General features: G+C 47.0%; 1 protein-coding gene across 1 annotated transcript in view; it reads left to right on the forward strand.

The window, feature by feature from the left end:
* The window catches only part of LOC144949015 (ryanodine receptor 2-like), a 260,188-nt gene that overhangs the window by 130,131 nt on the left and 111,147 nt on the right, over positions 1 to 18,910 (forward strand). The window contains exons 81-86 of the mRNA XM_078878800.1: positions 3,157 to 3,208; positions 3,447 to 3,497; positions 8,745 to 8,844; positions 12,205 to 12,284; positions 13,475 to 13,551; positions 15,903 to 15,976. Coding sequence (XP_078734926.1) covers positions 3,157 to 3,208; positions 3,447 to 3,497; positions 8,745 to 8,844; positions 12,205 to 12,284; positions 13,475 to 13,551; positions 15,903 to 15,976 — 434 coding nt within the window. The remainder of the gene's footprint in view (positions 1 to 3,156; positions 3,209 to 3,446; positions 3,498 to 8,744; positions 8,845 to 12,204; positions 12,285 to 13,474; positions 13,552 to 15,902; positions 15,977 to 18,910) is intronic.

Consider the following 18,910-nt stretch of genomic DNA (forward strand, 5'->3'; position numbering starts at 1 on the left):
ATACGTAGCTAATTGCGCGAATCGGGAAGGACAACAAACTAAACACAAAAAGCAGTTCTAAAGAAATTCGTTTTCAATCTGCATTTAAAAGCGCATAGCTCCAGTGGCTTCCTAATATCAGAAGGAAGAGCGTTCCAGACGGCCGCAGAAGCGCATCTGAAAGCGCCGCGCGATGCGGTGACCACCGCCTTTGTTCGACGGCCAGCCAAAAATCGCCGCTGTGAGGATAACCGGAGTTCGCGTAATGGTTTATGCTCCTCGACAAGATCAGCAAGGTATTGTGGGTGCAATTGTGTGCAAGCACTTTTGCGTGTCATGAGTGTGACCTTATAACGAGGAGTTGACGAGGATGCTGCCACTTGGTGCATCAGTGACCACTGTCCAGATTTCCAATCCGGCGGTCACCAGTTCGATTCGATTTTGCAGTTGAAAAGACGGCCACATTATAAATGTATATCGGTGTACCACCACATTTATTTGGTTAGCAGGTCACGCGTGGCGGGGTAAAGTGTGGATAATCTACCCTCTTCCAAGACATCTGGTCAGCGTAGACGAATTGGCAAAAAAAATCCTCATCCAGTGGAGGTTCTTCCACTGGTAATGGCGTGAGCAAGCAATTGCAGTGCTGCACCTTTAGCTCCACTCTTCTATTTCTGCATTATTTTATTAGTATACTCCGTCGTAATCTTTGAAGCGAGTGAACTGAGGCCCGTAACCCCGCACCGCGCTTTCATATTGCATGGTTAATCCTGGATAATTTCTTCCCCCCTTGTCTTTATTCGTAATGGCGAGGGGATTACGGCTGAAATACGCGATTATAATACATTTCTTAATTAAAATATTGGCAGGATTTCTGGAATCGCTCCTCCATTGTCTCCATGACATTTTTGCGTAGGTAATTTCCACCATTCATAGCCAGCCTTAGTTTGTTGGAGTCTTTTATCTTGCGTATCATTCTGGTTAATCCGATTCGTAAACTAAAGCCTTACATGTTGGTATTGGTTTTCACATCATTGAATTGCCTGGTTGCAGCATAGCGATCGCCTCTTGCCAGAAGCATTTGGTAACCCAGTAGCTTTTGTTTCTCAAGACTGACTCCACTGATGAGACCGATGAGGTTCAAATTTCGACTTAAAACTTTCGCGACTGCAGGAATTCATATTCTTTGGTTCTTTCGGTAAAGTCAAGTAGATAGAAAAAAATAATAAAAGTAAATGAAACACAACACAAGCGATCGTCTTCAGGAAAAAAAAGTGACCTTCCCACTTTTCCTCCTGAAGACGATCGCTTGTGTTGTGATCGAAACTTCGTCGTTTAAATTTTTATTTTATTTACTTTAATTATTTTTCTATCTACGTGACTTTACCGAAAGAACCAAAGAATACCTATGAAGTTTGCTTGCTTAAACACATTCTGGCGGCTATTATTGGTCTGGGAAGCCAATAGGCCAGAGGATTAAAACACATTTTATTTTAAATGTGGAGATGCAGGATGGGAGTACTGCTGAAGCTTGCTTGAACCAATAACGATCCACAACGGCGCACGATAACGCCACCTCTGCGAAGCACAGAGGGCCAGGGTTTTATGGGAAGGCTCACAGACGCGCATACTAAATTCGGCTGGCGCAGCGTACGCGCACGAACGGCGATTGAGCGGCGTTTATAAAGTCATTCTCATTAGCCCTCCCAATAGCTCGGCGTAATTGATCAAAAATGTATTTTGTTCATCGCGAGTAAATGTCTTGTAAATGCTTTTACATACCACACGCTGTGTGTTTGAGGAGCTACGGTGATGTAGCAGCCGCCAGTTTTGGTTCAATCTCCCGGCTGCAATGACGGCGCAAGTTTCTGTCTCGTGCAGCGGCGTAAATGGTTTCAACACAGGCAGTCGACTGGCACGTCGAGTTGGGTGGGGTGAGGTGTGGGTGCTCCCACCTTCGAGCAAGACATCTCTCCGGCCTGGAGGGGTCGGTCAGAGGTCCTCTAGAGCAGTGCAACGCAAAGGGTGTGCCCCGGTAAAGTCCTGTGTAGCTCTTCTTGTATCACATGATTGCTCAACGAAAAGTGGCTTATCATCACGTGGAAATGCATAGCGGCCAAATGCTCTAAACGCGAGATGTTGATTCTAAATGCGGAGGGGAAAACCGGAGGACCCGGAGAAAGTCCACGCGACCACGGTGAGAACATGCAATTTCCAAATATACAGGTGTCAGGGTCGGAATAGAACCCACGACCTCCTGTATACCAGGCACTTACACGCCTGCGCAAGAGGAATGCTTTGCCCAAAATACACCACGGTCCCAGAATTGTGGGTTCAATTCCCAGCCACGACACGTACAAACCCAGTGGCAGTTTGTGCTTCGAGCGTTATCTGAGCTCCTCTCCAAGGGTGACTTGCCCTATCGTGTGTGTCCTTGATGCAGCGAGTTGATGAGCGTCTGCACTGGGGAGGACAGGCGGTTGAGAGGACGCAGGTGGTGATGTAAAAATTATATCACCCACCACTGCAGACGTTAATTGTCTCCGAAACGTAACACTTTGGTGGTGGCCTTGTGTTGTGAGAATGTCTGCAAAAAAACAAATGTGCTAATTACCCGACTGGCCACGTGAATCGGACTTTGTTATTTCAGCTGGCAAAGCCTATTGAGCAGCTCTCTTACTCGGATGACCGCAGCCCCGGACCGCCGGCAGCGGTGGCAGTTAAAGGACATTTCAGTTGCATAGGGTTACACAGAGACCCGTCGAGTTTCACAGAGACCCATAGAGTTGCATAGAGGCCCACGGTCAACAGCCCAAGACCGCCAGCAGTGGTGGCAGTAACAGGACATTGCAGGGTGGAGGTACTCTGGAAACTAACAAGAGCATGAACAACAAATTGCACAAAACCCACGCCACATCTTCTTGCAAACAGGACGAAAAAAAATTAAACAGAGCATATGTGCAAATCAAAAAACGACCGAATGGCTTCAAGACTGAGGCCTTTCGGCGATTGATAACACGGCCCCAAGAATGAGACGCAGGGCCCGAGGTGCATCCAACAATGTGGCCCCGTAGGCTTTTTGTGTCGCGTGCGAGACTCGCCGACGCTGCGCACCGAGAGCGATTCCATTGAGATTTGTGTCAAATGTTTCCCTTTTGTTTTTTGTTGTTAAACTAGGAAACTGGAGGAGGATTTCTTGTACATGGCCTACGCCGACATAATGGCCAAGGTAAACACGCGTTCCGCTTCATTTATGTTTAGATTTTTTTTACGAATACGTTCGTTGAATTAATTACGTTCCACGTTATTTTACGTTTCATAGTTTCATAGCTCTTGATTTAAAATGACGTGTTCAGTGCTTTCTCGGAGGATCGCATTTGACGTGATCGGGCTGATGGGGGGGGGGGGGGGAGAGCCTCTGCGCGAGTGGAGTCCGTGACTCGCCCTGCCCTGTGGTTGCCTTGCAGAGCTGCCACGCCGGCATTGACGAGGAGGAGGAGGACTCTGCCACATTTGAGGTCGGTGTGGGAGCCCCCTCCCCCTCTCCCTCTAGGAGCCCCTCCTTCCCCCCCCCCCACCGGGTGCCCCCCCCCCCCTCGAGAACGCTTCCCCCCCCACCGGGTGTCCCTCCCCTCTGGGTGCCCCCCTCACCCCATGCGCCCCCCCCACCCCTCTGGAAGCCCCCCTCCCAGGAGCCCGCCCACCCCCCCCTCCCATTTGGGAGCCCCTCCCTGAGAGTGCTCTACCCCCCCGGAGCCCCCCATCCCGCCCCTCCTCCCCCTCCTGCCCTCCCCCCCCTTCCACCAGGGTCACTGCGCATGAGGCCACCAGGACACGGCACCCTCGGCCAAAACACATTCCTGCGGAGGGAGCTGGTAGGAACGTTGGGTTGCTCGGTCTATGGCCAGGGTCAACGGCGGCGTGGTGCATTCTGCAAATATGGCCGACTGTGAGGGCGGGCACAAGCCGGCGTGAGTAGGTTAAACGTTGAGTTTTATAAGGGCACCACGGGGTGACCAGCCCCTCCCTACCCAGCCCCACCCCTCCCACCCCCCACCCAGCCCCACCCTCCTCACCCTCCCCTCCCCACCCAGCCCCTCCCCACCCTCCCCACCCAGCCCCTCCCCACCTTCCCCTCTCCACCCAGCCCCACCCCTACCATTTTTAGATGCGCGACGGACGGACACAATAATCCCCTGTAGGCTGGTGTAACCAGGAGGTTCCTACCAGTATTAGCCCCCAGAGAGCACGAGCACTCAGAAATACCAAGTTCGTTCGACGTGTTTATTTTACAACTGAAATTTACTGTTTGAAGAAACCGTTTAAAAGTATAGAAAAAAACATGAACACGTGGAAGTCATTCTCTTCAAGTTCCCCCCTGCCCCCGTTGATTCACTTCGATTTTGAGAGAATCGAATCAAACGCCCCCATTGGCCTCAGAGTTCAAGCTGCCGTGGTATCAGTACGTTTGCCACAGTGGGTTGCTGTGGAGGAATACGTGGAAAAGCAAACATAAGCAGACTCTCTGGTTCTTTCGGTAAAGTCACGTAGGTACATTTATTTTGTTTATTTTATTGTATACCTACGTCACTTTACCGAAAGAACCAGAGTATGGATTCCTGCAGTCACGAAAGCTTCAAATCTACATAAGCAGACCTCTCTTTTGTGTCTCTACATATAAATAATACGATGTATCTTAGTCCAATGGCCTTTTTGGTTTTCCAGACTTATTAGCATCTTTCTTAAAACAACCAAACTCTGAATTGTTTTTTGACCTTGACGATCTCATCAGCAGCAGAGTAAATTTTCGTTTAAACAAATGCTGCTGGATTGAAAGCATAAATCCTTTAAATTTCGATTTAAAGCTTTCGTGACTGCAAGGATTCATCTTCTTGGTTCTTTCGGTAAAGTCACGTAGAAGGGAAATAATAAAATAATAAAAATAAAACATAATAAAATAATATATTATATTATTTTAATAAAATAATAAAAAATAAAACATAATAAAATAATATAATATGATGTTTTATTTTTATTATTTTATTATTTCCCTTCTACGTGACTTTACCGAAAGAACCAAGAAGATGAATCCTTTGTTCATCTTGTCCTTCAGCTGTGCCCAATATCTCGCCACCATGTAGTTGCTTTTTCTAAAAGCGTAAAATAACCGTGACCAAAGTGTGCGCTACTGAAGGGCAGCTTTGCTTGCCAAGTGCGAGTCGATTTAAAATACGGTGCTGGGAAATTAAATAAGCAAAATCAATGTTTTATTGTTGTTAAATTGTAACACCGTATACTTGACCTTCAGCTACACAAATACATTAACGTTCATAATAATCAATTAATCATATTTTGCTAAAATCTTCCACTTGCTCAATCATGCATTAGTTTAAAAGCAGTCACTTTTGTTCAACCTTGCACAGTTAAATTGCGGTTTATTCATCAGCCATGCCAATCCACTGCTGGATGAAGGCCTCCTTAATGTGCTGTCCATCGCTCACGATTCCCGATTTGATCGCTCAGTATCCTTGTTGCCTGCGAACACTCAGCCGCATTCCCAGATGCGCTCCATTCATTGGCTGTCACTCTGTTGTTATTATCCTTGCCCATGTGTCATACTTTCCTCTTTATACATTATAAACCACCGTCAACAAACCATGTTAACTATTTTATCTCTGACAACGTTAACAGTGCTGTTTGTTGCTGCCCACTTGACGTGGCGGGCCTGTGCTCAACGACTGCGCTGAAACTAAATCCCTTTGCCGATGCATTGTTTATTTTTAATTTGTTCACTCGCGTGCGTAGCTCATCGACGCCGCACCCTCGGCTCATTCACGCGAGTGCCAGTGCGAAATCTTGACGTGTTCCGTCGTGCGTTCGCTAAGGTCCTTTCCTGGACCCGGTGCGTTCGCTCGTTGCACCACATCCTTTCACTTTACTCGTGAATTCCAGAGCAAGGATATATAATTCATTTCTCCATCTCGGTGCAAATGAGCCTCGACCGATGAGGTTCATTAACATAAATCAGTGGCCTTTATTTGACCGGGTGAGGCCTCTTCAAGGATTCATGATCTCTATTATAAGAAAATCCTGTCAGGTGACTCAACGGTAGAGCGAGAGAGCGAGCGAGCGGCTCTTAATCGGAAGGTCGCGAGGTTCAAATCCTGGCTGGGGGCTGACTCGGCCCATCATTGCCGCCAGGGTCAATGAAACGAGTGTACGCCCATTGGACACAGCAAATTACTTTTGTGTTGCTCGTTTATCTCGAGCCCAGCGTCGTGGCCTTCGTCACTGAATTTCTTCTGTGATTTCCCCCAAATTGTTTCCAATTGAAAGCGCGTCAACACGCGAGGGCATGTGCACCTTGTGAGGGCAATTATTGAAGGTGTGACTGGGGTCACAAATTACGAAACAAAGATCCGGGCGACAGAAGGCTGCGTGCGGTGGGTGAGACAGTGCGAGATGCTGAAAACTTGGGGAAGCCTTCGTCCGGCATCGTCTGATGGTCAGCCTCGGCTTTTGTTGAACTTTAAAAAAATAAAACAACAACAACAACAACGGGCCGTTTTGGTAGGGGCCCATCCCACAGGGTCTCCGTCGCTCGTGGAGCTCGGAGACTTCTGGACCAGGGACTCTTGAGCTGATGCCGAGAGACCAAAGCCAGGCAGCTTGCTGGGCTCGAGGCCTGGTCTGCTTTGCCAGCGGTTTGTGGAAATGAAGCACGAGTGGAAAGTTGTTGTAATCCACCGCGAGACCAATCAATGCGAATGAACAAATAACAGACTTCCAGTTCGCAGTAAATCCAGCACAGAGGCAGTAATCCCCCATCTAATGTGACGCCAGATGGCATTTTTGCGGATTTATAGTGAGCAATAAAGCCTTTGATCTGACAAACTTTTTCGTCAAAGTGCTATCCCTGTGGGAAATGGAACCACTTTATCTTAATGGCTTATCCTGTAGTATTTTCGAAATATATGTCTTACTTAATGTATTCAAAATGTCTCTTTCGTTTTTATTGTGAGGTAAAAAAAGTGAAAAAACTCAAAACGTTTCGGATTACATTTCCTTAGCTGTCCCCAGTAAAAATAAACAAAATGTATCCAAATGGTTTATCATCTGATTATAAAGAAAGACTTAGTATCCTGTTATTTGATTAAATATATGTCACACACTTGTTATCTTTATATTCCGCCGAAGGAAAACATTATGCAGGAGAGCTAATTTAATGTTATTCAATAAGGCAAGCTGGCTTGGTACTCTGGTTCCTACGATACCAGAACGCGATTGTTTTTTGCATAGTGTGTGAATGTTGCGAGCGCTGTGTGTGGAGCCATGTCGGCCTTCATGGGTGCTCGCTAAGAGCGCTTGCCTCAGCAGACTGTGCAAAGCAATGCTGGTGATCTCTGTCTTTATTTTCTCTCTCTCTGGAGCGGTGGCACAGTAGTTGGTCGTGGTTTGTGGCCTGCGCCAAGAGCCCAATAACCTGAGATCTACTACTGGCCAGGGCTAACACGAGTGGCGAATGGTTAAAACCGTTCCTGTGAACCGTATTGATTTCAAATGTAATATGACCTCCACTCAGGAGGGTGTCAAAACATTGCACACTAACATGAAATGCAAAGACAAGAAAATACCGCTGAAGCAAAAGCCACGAGAAAGTAGTGAGTGGTTGCACTGCCTCTCCTAAACACACCGAGGCTCCATTGGAACCTCATTTGCCAGTAAAAAATATGATAATTGGTTTTTTACCCTTCTATCTGGCAACAAAACTGACACTTTTTTTTTTTACAAGGAGTCATGAGGTTCCAGTGGTGTAAATGCTTACCCCGAGCTCTCATACTCTGATGGTGCATTGTCCTTGAGTTGTGCGCCTTTTGTCGTCATCTGGTCCAACCCATGTGAGACTAGGCTCTAAGGAAAGCTGTCTCGGGTGTGGACCAATCAACTTCAAGGACAGTGCATACATTATCAGAGTTATGTTTTTTGTTTGCATTCTGACTGCAGGTATTGTGGTCTATTCAAACATGACTCCTTGTAAAAAAGGTGTCAGTTTTGTTGCCAGATAGAAGGGTAAAAAAACAATTATCACACCGAGGCTCGTCACGTGCCAGATGACCGCCGGCAAAGGCATTCCAGATCCTTGGGGCAACGCTTGAGAAGGCCCGACCCCGTGGCGTCGAGCACAAGATCCGACACTGGGAGAGCAGTAGTATTAGAAGGGTCCTGCTCTGAACGGCGTGGAGTAGAGACCCCAGTCGTGTGGCAGATCAGTCGGGCCCGCAGGTTACATTGGTCCAAGACCACGTTGGAGCTTTAGAGACCAGAATGGCTAACTTATATTGGATGCAAAAGCTTAGGGGGCATCCATTTAGTACGTGCGCATGGAGGGGGGAGGGGGGTGACCCAAATGCGTTCGCTTGCGTATTAAGGGTCTACTGACAATGTACGCGTAGGAAATGGGGGGGGGGGGGGGGGGGGGGGCTGAAGCCTCGATAATAATTTGTCTACATTGGCCTTCAAATTAGTTAGATAGTCCGGCGGTGGACTTTCGGTTTGCTTAAACACGTCAATACTATTAATCCTTGATCGTTTCTGAGTGTATGAAATATCGTCCGTTCTATAGGATTCGGGGGGGAGGGGGTGCGTACAGGGAAGGGGAGAGGGGTCAAGTTTTGACAGATTTTTGTGTACGTACTAAATGGATGGCCCCTTACTGGAAGCCCTCTGAGCTCCACATTTGTGTCTCTCGTTTTGTCGCGGTGCAGGAAAAGGAGATGGAGAAGCAGAAGCTGCAGTACCAGCAGTCTCGCCTGCACGAGAGGGGGGCGGCTGAGATGGTGCTGCAGATGCTGGGAGCCAGCAAAGGTTTGACCCCCTTACCCCCATCAACACCCACCTTATCCACCTTATTCTCCATCGACCGAACCAACAACAGCCAGCCCACCCCGGTGACACGCATAATGAATCGTGGGAAGGAGGGGGGAAATGGAATCAGATCTCTCTCTCAAATTTAGAGGTTTGCTCCGACTTGTTGTTCATTGAAATGTTTTTATTTTTCAACAACACCGGGCGCAGGGAAGAGCAGAGGCAAAGGGTGCACAACACCAACGCGACCGGGGTAGACTCGCTGTGGTCTCCGAGAGAAGGGAAAACAGAAGGGCAACAGAGAGCAGGGGGAGGGAGAGATTAGGAAGAATATGAAGATAGAGAGGAGAGTCAGGAGCATAGGAGAAAAGTGGCACGCTGTGAGCACACACAGGATGGGTCATCAGGAGGAGGCCTGATCCCCCCCCCCTTTACCGTCAGCAAACTCTGCGGCAGAGCCACCATTATTTCATTATTTAACTTTATTTCTGCGGCTTCCCAAGAGCTCGTGTGGCCCATTGCTCCAGCGTGGAATTGCTACACAACGCAAGAGAGTGCTCCATCAATCTGCAGTGTGGCCCATTAAGAACCTTGTCTGCAGACTTCCACAGTCTGTGATCCAAGGGGTGGCGGGAGGTGGGAGAGGGGGGGGGTGGTTAGAGTGAGTGGAAATTGGGGGGACGTGCTTATGCATTTCCGACACGGCTTTAACCACGTAGCCCCGGTGACGCTTGCGGCTAAATCGAAGATGTGGTTTGGTGCGAATTTGCAGCGGCTTTTGGCAGCTGCCATCGAAGAAAGGTGGTCACCGCATCGCGTGCCTTCAGATGCGCTTCCGCGGCCGTCTGGAATACTCCACCTTCTGATATTAGGAAGTCACTGGAGTTAGACACTTTTAAGTCATCTAGATTGACACACTCATTTTGTTAGAGCTGCTTTTTTGTGTTTAGTTTGTTGTCCTTCCCCGGCACCTCCGATTAGCGCGGTTGGCTACGTACGGTGCGAGAGAAGTTCAACATACGTAGATACTATACTATACACTACACGATGAACCATACACTACACTACTATACACGACGTCGCTATATACGACATCACTATACAATACACATTACACTAACCTCTACACTACACCTCTGATTCGCACGGTTGGCTACGTACGGCGCTAAAGAATTTCAACAAACACCACTTATGTACAGGCCATCGGTGTGAGAACGAATATCTGTGGCTCAGTCAGTCACCCGCCGTAGTTCAGACTTGAAATGTATCTACAATCGACTCTGGGTGACTCGGTTAAAAATCAGCGCGCTCCCGTTAAAAGTTCAGAGTTCTTTAAGTAAATGCTAAGTCTTCGCGCCGAAAGCGCTCGCTCGTGCCGTGAGGCGGAGCTCTAAAGAGAGCCCCGACAAAGGGGATTTGACCTTCTCTCTTCGACGCTGAGCAGACCTTTAGGAAGTGGTGGGAGTGCCCACACTTTACCCCACCACGCCTGGCCTGCCGGTCGACCAACGGCGTTGAACCTTTCTATGCCGCCGGGTGGACAGAGTCAGAGAGGGGAGGGGGGGGGGGATTCAAGAAACTCGCACCGTCGTTTCAACCGCAGCCGCTTTGGGATGTCGAGTCGAACCGGCGACCTCCGGATTGCAAGTCACAGCGAGCTGACCGTTACACCGCGACAGCTCCATGACGTGCCGCGTGCGTGTGGTGTGTTTCCTAATCGCTGAGCCGGTACTCCTGAGGTCGCGCGATCGAATATGGGTTTCAGCCACCCGTGAATAATCCCGTGACCTCTCGGTGAGTCCATGGGCAAGGACAAACATTGGTACCACGTGAGAAGGCAAGCAGCAAAATCTCGAGTTGTAGCCGTACCCATGTATTTACATGGCCAATGAGAGTGAGTTTTTCTTGGACGACCCCGCTCATTTGAAATTGTGCTCGCACAATTCACCACTGTTGGCCAAATCAGGACGTTGGTCCGGGCTCAGTGGGCTACGGCTCCATGGGAGTTGATAAGTCTCTGGTGTGGTGCATGACCGCACAAAAAATTCCCCCCCACCCCGTCACATGAAATACATGTTTTGACTTAATTTGATTAATTTTAGCTGAATTCCAGCTCGAAGAGTATCAAACATAAAGACACCCTCTTATAGCATTAACAGGCTGCTGTTGACTTCCATGCACAACCGCCTATGTCTCCCTAGTGGTGATGTTTACACACCATACCAGGTGCTCGTTTGAGGCCTAGTCGATTTAGGGGGAGACTCAGGACCGGTTCGGATGATCATCACCGATATAGGCCGTGAGTTGGAATGGAACTCGGGTCGACGGGTCCATAGTGGAGTGTGCTAACCGCTGCACTACCGCTCCCCACACACACACCTCCCATGCAAATATGGTCCATTAAAATAACATCACCTCCCCGGCTGCCACTGGCGCCGTCTTGATGAGCGAAATTTTACCGATAGGTGTCTCCCGTGGCCGCTAATGACGCAAATCGGTCAAGCGCACAGAACGCGTTGGCGTTGCCGAACGTGACGGCTCTGGTCATGTCAGGTGCTTGCGAGAGAGTGCGTGGGTGAGTGAGTGAGTGAGCGAGCGAGGTCGTGAGCGAGCTCGTGAGCGTGCTTGGTGAAGTGATTGCTTGGGTGAGTGAGTGAGCGAGTAGGCGAGCGTGCTTGGTGAAGCGATTGCTAGGGCGAGTGAGCGAGCGACTAGGTGAGATGGTTTAAGTTGTTTCCTTCGCACAAGAGGCTCAGGCCATGTGTTGATGGGAAAATATTTTGCGATGCTGCTGCTTGTGTTGGCGGTGGTTGCATGAACACAAATAGCAAACGCACTCAACACGCTCGTCAATAGCAAGGCTACATTAAGACAAGTACATAATGGGTGACATCTTTGAGCAATGGCCTTTCTTTACAGCATGCAGAGAGAGAGAGAGAGGCCGGTACCCCTCTCTCACCTCTCTATTTTTTCTACTTCGCTTGGCATCGCTGTTTCCCAATGAAGAAGGGCGATTACCCAAAACGTCGCCTGTTATGCACTTTTTCCCTTTTAAGTCCCCCCGTGGTGTTTTTGACGAACGGGTTGAGTTGTTTTTTTTCTTATGGGAAAGCCAATTTTTTGACAAATTTTGGTCAAGGGGAGAGAGGGGCACTGGAGTGTGGGGATGGAGAGGAGGTAAAGCTAAATCTTAACTCTCTTCCGCCGAGTTGGTTTGCGTTTCGAGCGACATCCCACGGCCGCTGCGCATCTGCCAACACGCATTCGTTTTCCCCAGTTGTAAAAAAAGAAAGAAATGAAACGTTTTGATCTCGTCTTGATCTTATCTGTGTTGCAATAAAATATTCCCGTGTGCCGCAGGCGTGAAAAGCCCCATGGTTCGGTCGACGCTGAAGCTTGGGATTGCCGTACTGAATGGTGGCAACTGCATCGTACAGAACGTGAGTGAATTTCCCGCTCGATTCACTATCGTCAGCACGCTCCGCTTCTGTTGATTCCATTTGTAGGCTCTCACGACCAATGTCATGATTCATGATGGGGTTTGCTTTGGGCCGCATCATCGATTACTACGTTTGGCTATGTACGGTGCGAAAGAAGTTCACCATATGCATGCATACGCATTGCTGCAATGTCATTTTGTTTTTCCTGTAAACCTCCGATGGCTCGGCTAATCCACGCGAGGGGTTAGCTGTTTTGCCGGACGTAATCTCGAGTGAAACGTCGGATAAGATTGTCAAAATTCCACTTGATTTTCAGCACTCTTCGAGTTTTTTTGCTGAAAATCCAAATCAGTCGGCATATTTTGCCCACGATGTGACAACATGATTTGATTGGCTCTGTCGAGTGGCGGAGGGCAATAGTTCAACACATTTGACGTTATATCACCACAATCTAACCCGCCACCCCTAAACGAATCATGCTTTGATAATTGTTTTTTTACCCTTCTATCTGGCAACAAAACTGACACCTTTATTTACAAGGAGTCATGTTTGCATAGACCACAATACCTGCAGTAATAAAATGCAAACAAAAAACACAACTCTGAAAATGTGCACTGTCCTTGAAGTTGATTGGTCCACACCCGAGACAGTTTTGTTGCCAGATAGAAGGGTAAAAAAAACAATTGTCATATTTTTTACTGGCAAATGAGGTTCCAATGGTGAATCATGCTTTGTTGAGCCGGTGGGTGGGAAAGTCCCCTCCCCGCGCTGCACGTGTAGCAGAGGTCACTTGAAGGGACCTCACAGGGTAGCTCTGCCACTCCCGCTTCCGCGGACTGATCCGAATTGATGCTTCGTTTTTGTGACGCGACACGGCGGGACGGCCGCAGTCGCGATGTAACCGCGGATTTGATTTCATCTGGGAAAAAAAACCGAGGGGGGAGTAAAAATTAAAAGCCCTGCCGTTCCGAATTGCTGTGCTTCCATCTCGCGAACGCTCCAACACGGCTATTAAAATCGGGCCAAGCGTTGCGTAACGTCATTTGCCCCAACAAGTTGCCGCTTTTTCTTGGAGTTGCCTGTCGAAATCGTGTCGTCCCGTTGTTGGCTAACTTGATTTTGTCAAGGATTTATTCTACGTCGGTTTTCACTTTTGTACTATTGACACAGCAATGATCTTGTTTTCGTAGAAAATGCTGGACTATCTCAAGGACAAGAAAGACAGCACATTTTTCCAAAGCGTTGCGGGACTCATGCAGATATGCAGGTGAAGAACATCTCACGGCCATGTCAACAGTTTATATAGAGGCTATGAAACAATTTTCAAATGTCACTCCTGTATTCTCACAAATCAAGTATCGAGCCTAATGGCATATTGCAGAGATTCCATCTGATGCAAACTCTTTCTACAACGTTTTTTGTATTCCACGTGTGACAAAGGGGACTTTGGCTTAGTGCTTAGCACCCTGGGCTATGAACCCGATGACCCGAGTTTTGATTCTTCGCCATGGCTAACATGATGCTGGTTATTAACTGGCATTGACCAGCGTGGTGAAGTATGGTTAAGCAACACCCAGTGAATTGCACAGTATGGGGATGCACTCATGCAGCAATTAATTGACAACGTTTAAAAAAAATTAAAAATCTGAAAGCATACATTTTCATTATTTTTGGCAAATGTGGCCAGTAAAAATCCCAGGCGGTCGTCTACTCATTCCATCAGCCCATTGGCATAATTAAAATAGAAAAGAGAGGTGAGCCTCGGTCATTTCCTGGCGATACTCGCCACTGCTATGATAACATGGAATTTACACCACTGGATATAGCCACCCCCCCCCAACCCCCTAAAGGTTGACGCTGGGAGCCCCAGCCCAGTGCTCGTTTAAGGTGGAATCGACCCAACCCAAAAAGAGCCAGTCGGTGTCAACTTTGACAAACTCTCTTCTGCATATCGAGATGGAACATATCCCAGCCGGGCCGACTGGCCGCCTTTGCTGGCCCGCCAGTCACACGGCGTCGGGGCAGGTCACGCGCTAAACGCGGAGCGCGCGAGACTTGCAGGCGTTTCCACAATGCAACGCCAGGGAAATTGCTGCCCCCTGATTGATGTGGCCGCGTGAGCGCCTCCATCCCCCGCAATAAAACAAAATGTTCCTGTCGAAATAAAACGTTAATTTGGAATGTTAACAGAAACGTTGATTGTTCACTCTGAGAAGCTTCTGGTCTAGAGGGGGATGTGGTAGGCTGTCCCGTTTTGGACCACAAGATTAAATGTCTTCGGAATGATTTTTTTTGCGTGCTTTTAGTTGACGTCACACAAATGTTATACGTTTGACGATGCGTGCATGCTATTATTATGATTCGACGCGGAGATCCGAAGTTCATTGCTATCTATGTATGGGCCCGGTTGCCATACTACCAACAATTGAATATTATTATTATTGTGTGAAGACTTGCAATGCAATAATTCATCTGCCGGCGCAAGCAATCATATAAATACATATATTTTTTACATTGTGTGATTCGGGAAAAATATATATATTTATTTAAATTGTATTTTCTTATGGATTTACAGTCATTCAAATAAATGGAAAAACATATCAAATGTGCACATATTATTATTTAAAGACCTGCAATGTAATTTTTCGACCTCTTGGACCAAGCAGTCAGATGTAAATGGGCCAAAAATGTATATTGTGTAAAGATAAAAATGATTTAGTTAATTGTGATATTATTACGTTGGTCGTGTTTTTATACGTAATATATTATGGGTGGTGTTGAGGTTAGCGTGTTGGACTTCATGTCGGAAAGGTTGTAAGTTGAAATCACAGTTGGGCATCAACTCAGCCCATCAGCCATTCGGGGTCGATACAATTTGTACTAATTTGTGAGAAGTCAGCCAGTAAATACATTCAGTCTCAGGTGATATAATTATTTTATAATCACGGTTGCTGAGCAGAGGCCCAAAGTGGTAATGCGGCCAGCAACAGAGTGGTGCAGCAGCAGATAAGAGTTTGGGTAAAAAAAAAATTGTTGCAAGGAAGCAATAAATACCCAAGTGAAACACGCAACAAAGAACTTGCACAAAGCGAAATGATGACGAATAGTGACGCCGTCGCCTGATGAAGCTGGTTGTGATTACTGGCGAAAACGTCGTACTCAGATTGTAAATGTTGTGGCTTTGCTCTCCAACACACCGGTGTGCTGTACTAGTGACGAATTGGCATGTTCTGTTTACGTGTCAAACCTTACTATTTGGCTGTGTTAAACTGATGTGGTGTTTGGTTATCGGTCATAATAATATGCTTTTGATAGTTAACACGTAGTAGGCTTTCACGACCAATATCATCCATAATACAGTTTTTTTGGGTTAGATCGCGTAAATATAGATATAAATGTGTCGTTAAACCCGCCACCACCCGACACAAACCTTCCCAATTGGCCGTGTCGGGTGGCGGCCGGTTTAACGACACATTTATATATTTACGCGATCTCACCCCAAAAAAAAACTTTATTATGGATGCTTTTAATAATGTAATAATAACGATCAGTATCATTGTCATGTTTTCCTCTTTTCCCCTTCTGCGAAACCCATGTGCCCCTCTCCCAACGATGCAGCGTTCTGGATCTGAATGCTTTTGAGCGGCAGAACAAAGCGGAGGGGCTAGGTATGGTAACGGAGGAAGGATCAGGTGGGTAGCGCTCACCGCTCCGCACTCCAAAAACGTTCAAACGTCTCTCTCCTCGCCTGTTCTCTTTCACCCCCCCCCCTCCTGTGTCATTTTAATAATTGCCTACTTTTATTCTCCTCTTCCCCACCCTCGCCCTTCCCCCTTTGAAGTATGATTTTTAAATGAACGTGGCCCGTGTCTGCGAATGCGCGAGTTAATTGCGCGCGCGTGCAGGTAGACGTTTTATGTTTCCCCCGCGCCGCCCACCACCCCGGTTCTCGTAGCGTTGTGGCGGTTGTTTGTGGTGTTGAAGGAAGCCAGACAATTCGATTCGTAGGCCCATCTTCTGTGATTTGGCCGAAAGACGGGAGTACGTTTAACATGCAGCTAATTCATATTCTTTGTGTCTTTCGGTAAAGTCACATAGATAGGTAAAAATTAATACAAATAATGAATATTATATTTATTATTTTTATTAGCCTCTCCGCTTAATAAAAATAATGAATATAAAATTTCTTATTTTTATTAATTTGTACCAATATAAAATAAATTTGTATTAATTTGTACCTATCTACGTGACTTTACCGAAAGACCCAAAGAATATTAATTCCTGCACGAAAGCTTTAAGCCAATATTCACAGAATTATCAGAGAATTATCTCGGTTTTCATGACAACAAAAAACAACAAAAGCCACCGCTGGTTATGTTCGGCATCTGTGTAAGCAGTGGGGGTTGTTTTCTTTGTACAACTTACGGCAGTAGGTCAACGTGTTTTGGTCGCGCAAACAAAAAAACGTGAAAAATACATCTGCAACTGAACTACAAAGTGTTTGCTTTCGGAATTGTCATTGTTTAGCAAATGGTAACCCGCTCCTTCCTTGCGGAAGACATGATTCTCAATCGGCTCTTTTGCCTTATTAAATAACTAATAATTGAAGTTAATGTTATTTAATATGTGTAGGTAGCTTGGTGGGGGGGGGGGGGGGTACGGAGAGCCATAGTGGAGCAATGTTAGGTGCTGTGAACTCAGCGATGTGGGTTCGAGTCCCGGCCCCAGCTATCATCAGTGGCGAGTGTCATATGTGAACCGCTCCTCGACCCGTTACCCTCTTGATCCTACCGGCGCTGACCAGCATGGTGACGTGAGATCAAACAAATCCCCGCGACCGGCATTGGCATGGGGAGGCCTTCATCCAGCAGTGGCTGACAAGATGTTCTAAATTATGATTGTGTGGAGCCAATAGCAAACGTGGAATCACAGTCCTATAAACTATATTTTTATTTTAGCAGATAAGGCTCACTGAGCTATGTAGCTCTTTTGCGACCTGGCCACAAATGATAGCTAAAGAAAGTGGCTCATCACGTGGAAATTTAGAGCAACCAAATAATCTTAAGACAAGTGCCAATATGGAGTCACAGCCACGATGGCTTCAATCCTCGTCATTTGGCAGTCCAATGTGGTGGGGTAAAGTGTGAGTACCCCTGCCTCTTAAGAGTCCATCTGGCTAAATCTCCCAGGGAATGTGCACAAGAAAGGGATGCTTTATTTTGTAGCGGCATGAGAGTTTGTGCTCACGGTCGAAATGTATTGTATCGTTACGATTCCCGTTCTGGGATGTTGTTTATTTTGTTGGGAATCGTGACTGCTAAGTTTCCCAGAGGTGAGCATCGCATCATGCGTAGGATCTCCCTCACCCTCAGTGTCCCAAGTAAATGAAGCTTCTCCTCTTTCCGATTAAACCCTCCCACTAACCAGTTGTCTAACTCTCCCACCAACCTATTTATACACTTTCCTGAACACCTATTTACCAAAACTAAGAAACAAGTTGCACACGCGTTTGTTCTAAACAGCCAAACAAACCGTTGTTATCGGAACCCTATGCAGAGTGGATGTCATACGTATGAAAAATAAGAAGAGGTTTTACTTTTTCTGGAAATAAAATAGGTGTCAAGATGTTCAAACACCAAATAGCTACCTTTTGCAAGGAATCAAGTCTGCATTAACCATCACACTAATTATGGCGAATATGCAAACAAACACGCTCTGATAATATATGGCCTACTGCACAGACAGCCTACTTCATGGCCTAGTCTCACCATTGTTAGGCCAGTAAGGACAATGCTATATATATCTAGTTATAAACATAGAAATCTATAAATGCTCTAATACGTGCATTTTCGTTGTACTCTTCGCTTTTTGGCGAACAGTACAAAGTAGTAAACATTGTACATGTGTGTTGGGGCGGGGGGTGCAGTGGTTAGCGCACTGCACTATAAAACCTGGCAACTGGAGTTTGATTCCCAGCCACGGCTAATATCTGTGCCGAGTGATATCTCAACCGGGCCAGAGCCCCCTTCACAAACTCACACTGACCAGCCTGGTGAAGTATGGTCAAACAACCACCTTGACAGCCACAGCAAAGTGAGGCCTTCATCCATCATTGGATTGACAAAGGGCAGTGAATAATTTAACTCTTCTACATATGTGTGTGTGTGTGTGTAAACTGATTGCATATGTTTGAACTCTATGGAGATACACGATTTAATAAATAAATACAAACATCCCTTATAGTACGCTGGGGCAAGTGCTGTTAGTGAGCATATGTTAGGACGGCATGGCACACAAAAGGGCGGTGTTGCTAGCACCACGCTCACCCGGCTGCCTTTGTCTTCCCACGGTGGTGATGGTCACACATCAAACGAGGTAGTAATTTAAGGCTGAGTTAACCCGGCGGCTGCCCAGGCGCGAATGGAGGGAATTCCAAAGATGGGCGGTGAGGGGAGGGAAGCAGAGAGATGAGCGTTCTGACCGGCGGTGTGTGTTTGTGTGTGGTGGTGGTTCCACACAAAATGGATGAGATGGCACCGTTAGGCTGATAGGACAGAGTTCATCAACGTGGGTGGCAGGAGCGGATGAGTCAAGTTTGTAGGAACAGTAACCATGGCGGCAGCAGT

This window comes from Lampetra fluviatilis, chromosome 52 (genome assembly GCF_964198595.1).
Source record: "Lampetra fluviatilis chromosome 52, kcLamFluv1.1, whole genome shotgun sequence".
NCBI classification, from domain to species: domain Eukaryota; kingdom Metazoa; phylum Chordata; class Hyperoartia; order Petromyzontiformes; family Petromyzontidae; genus Lampetra; species Lampetra fluviatilis.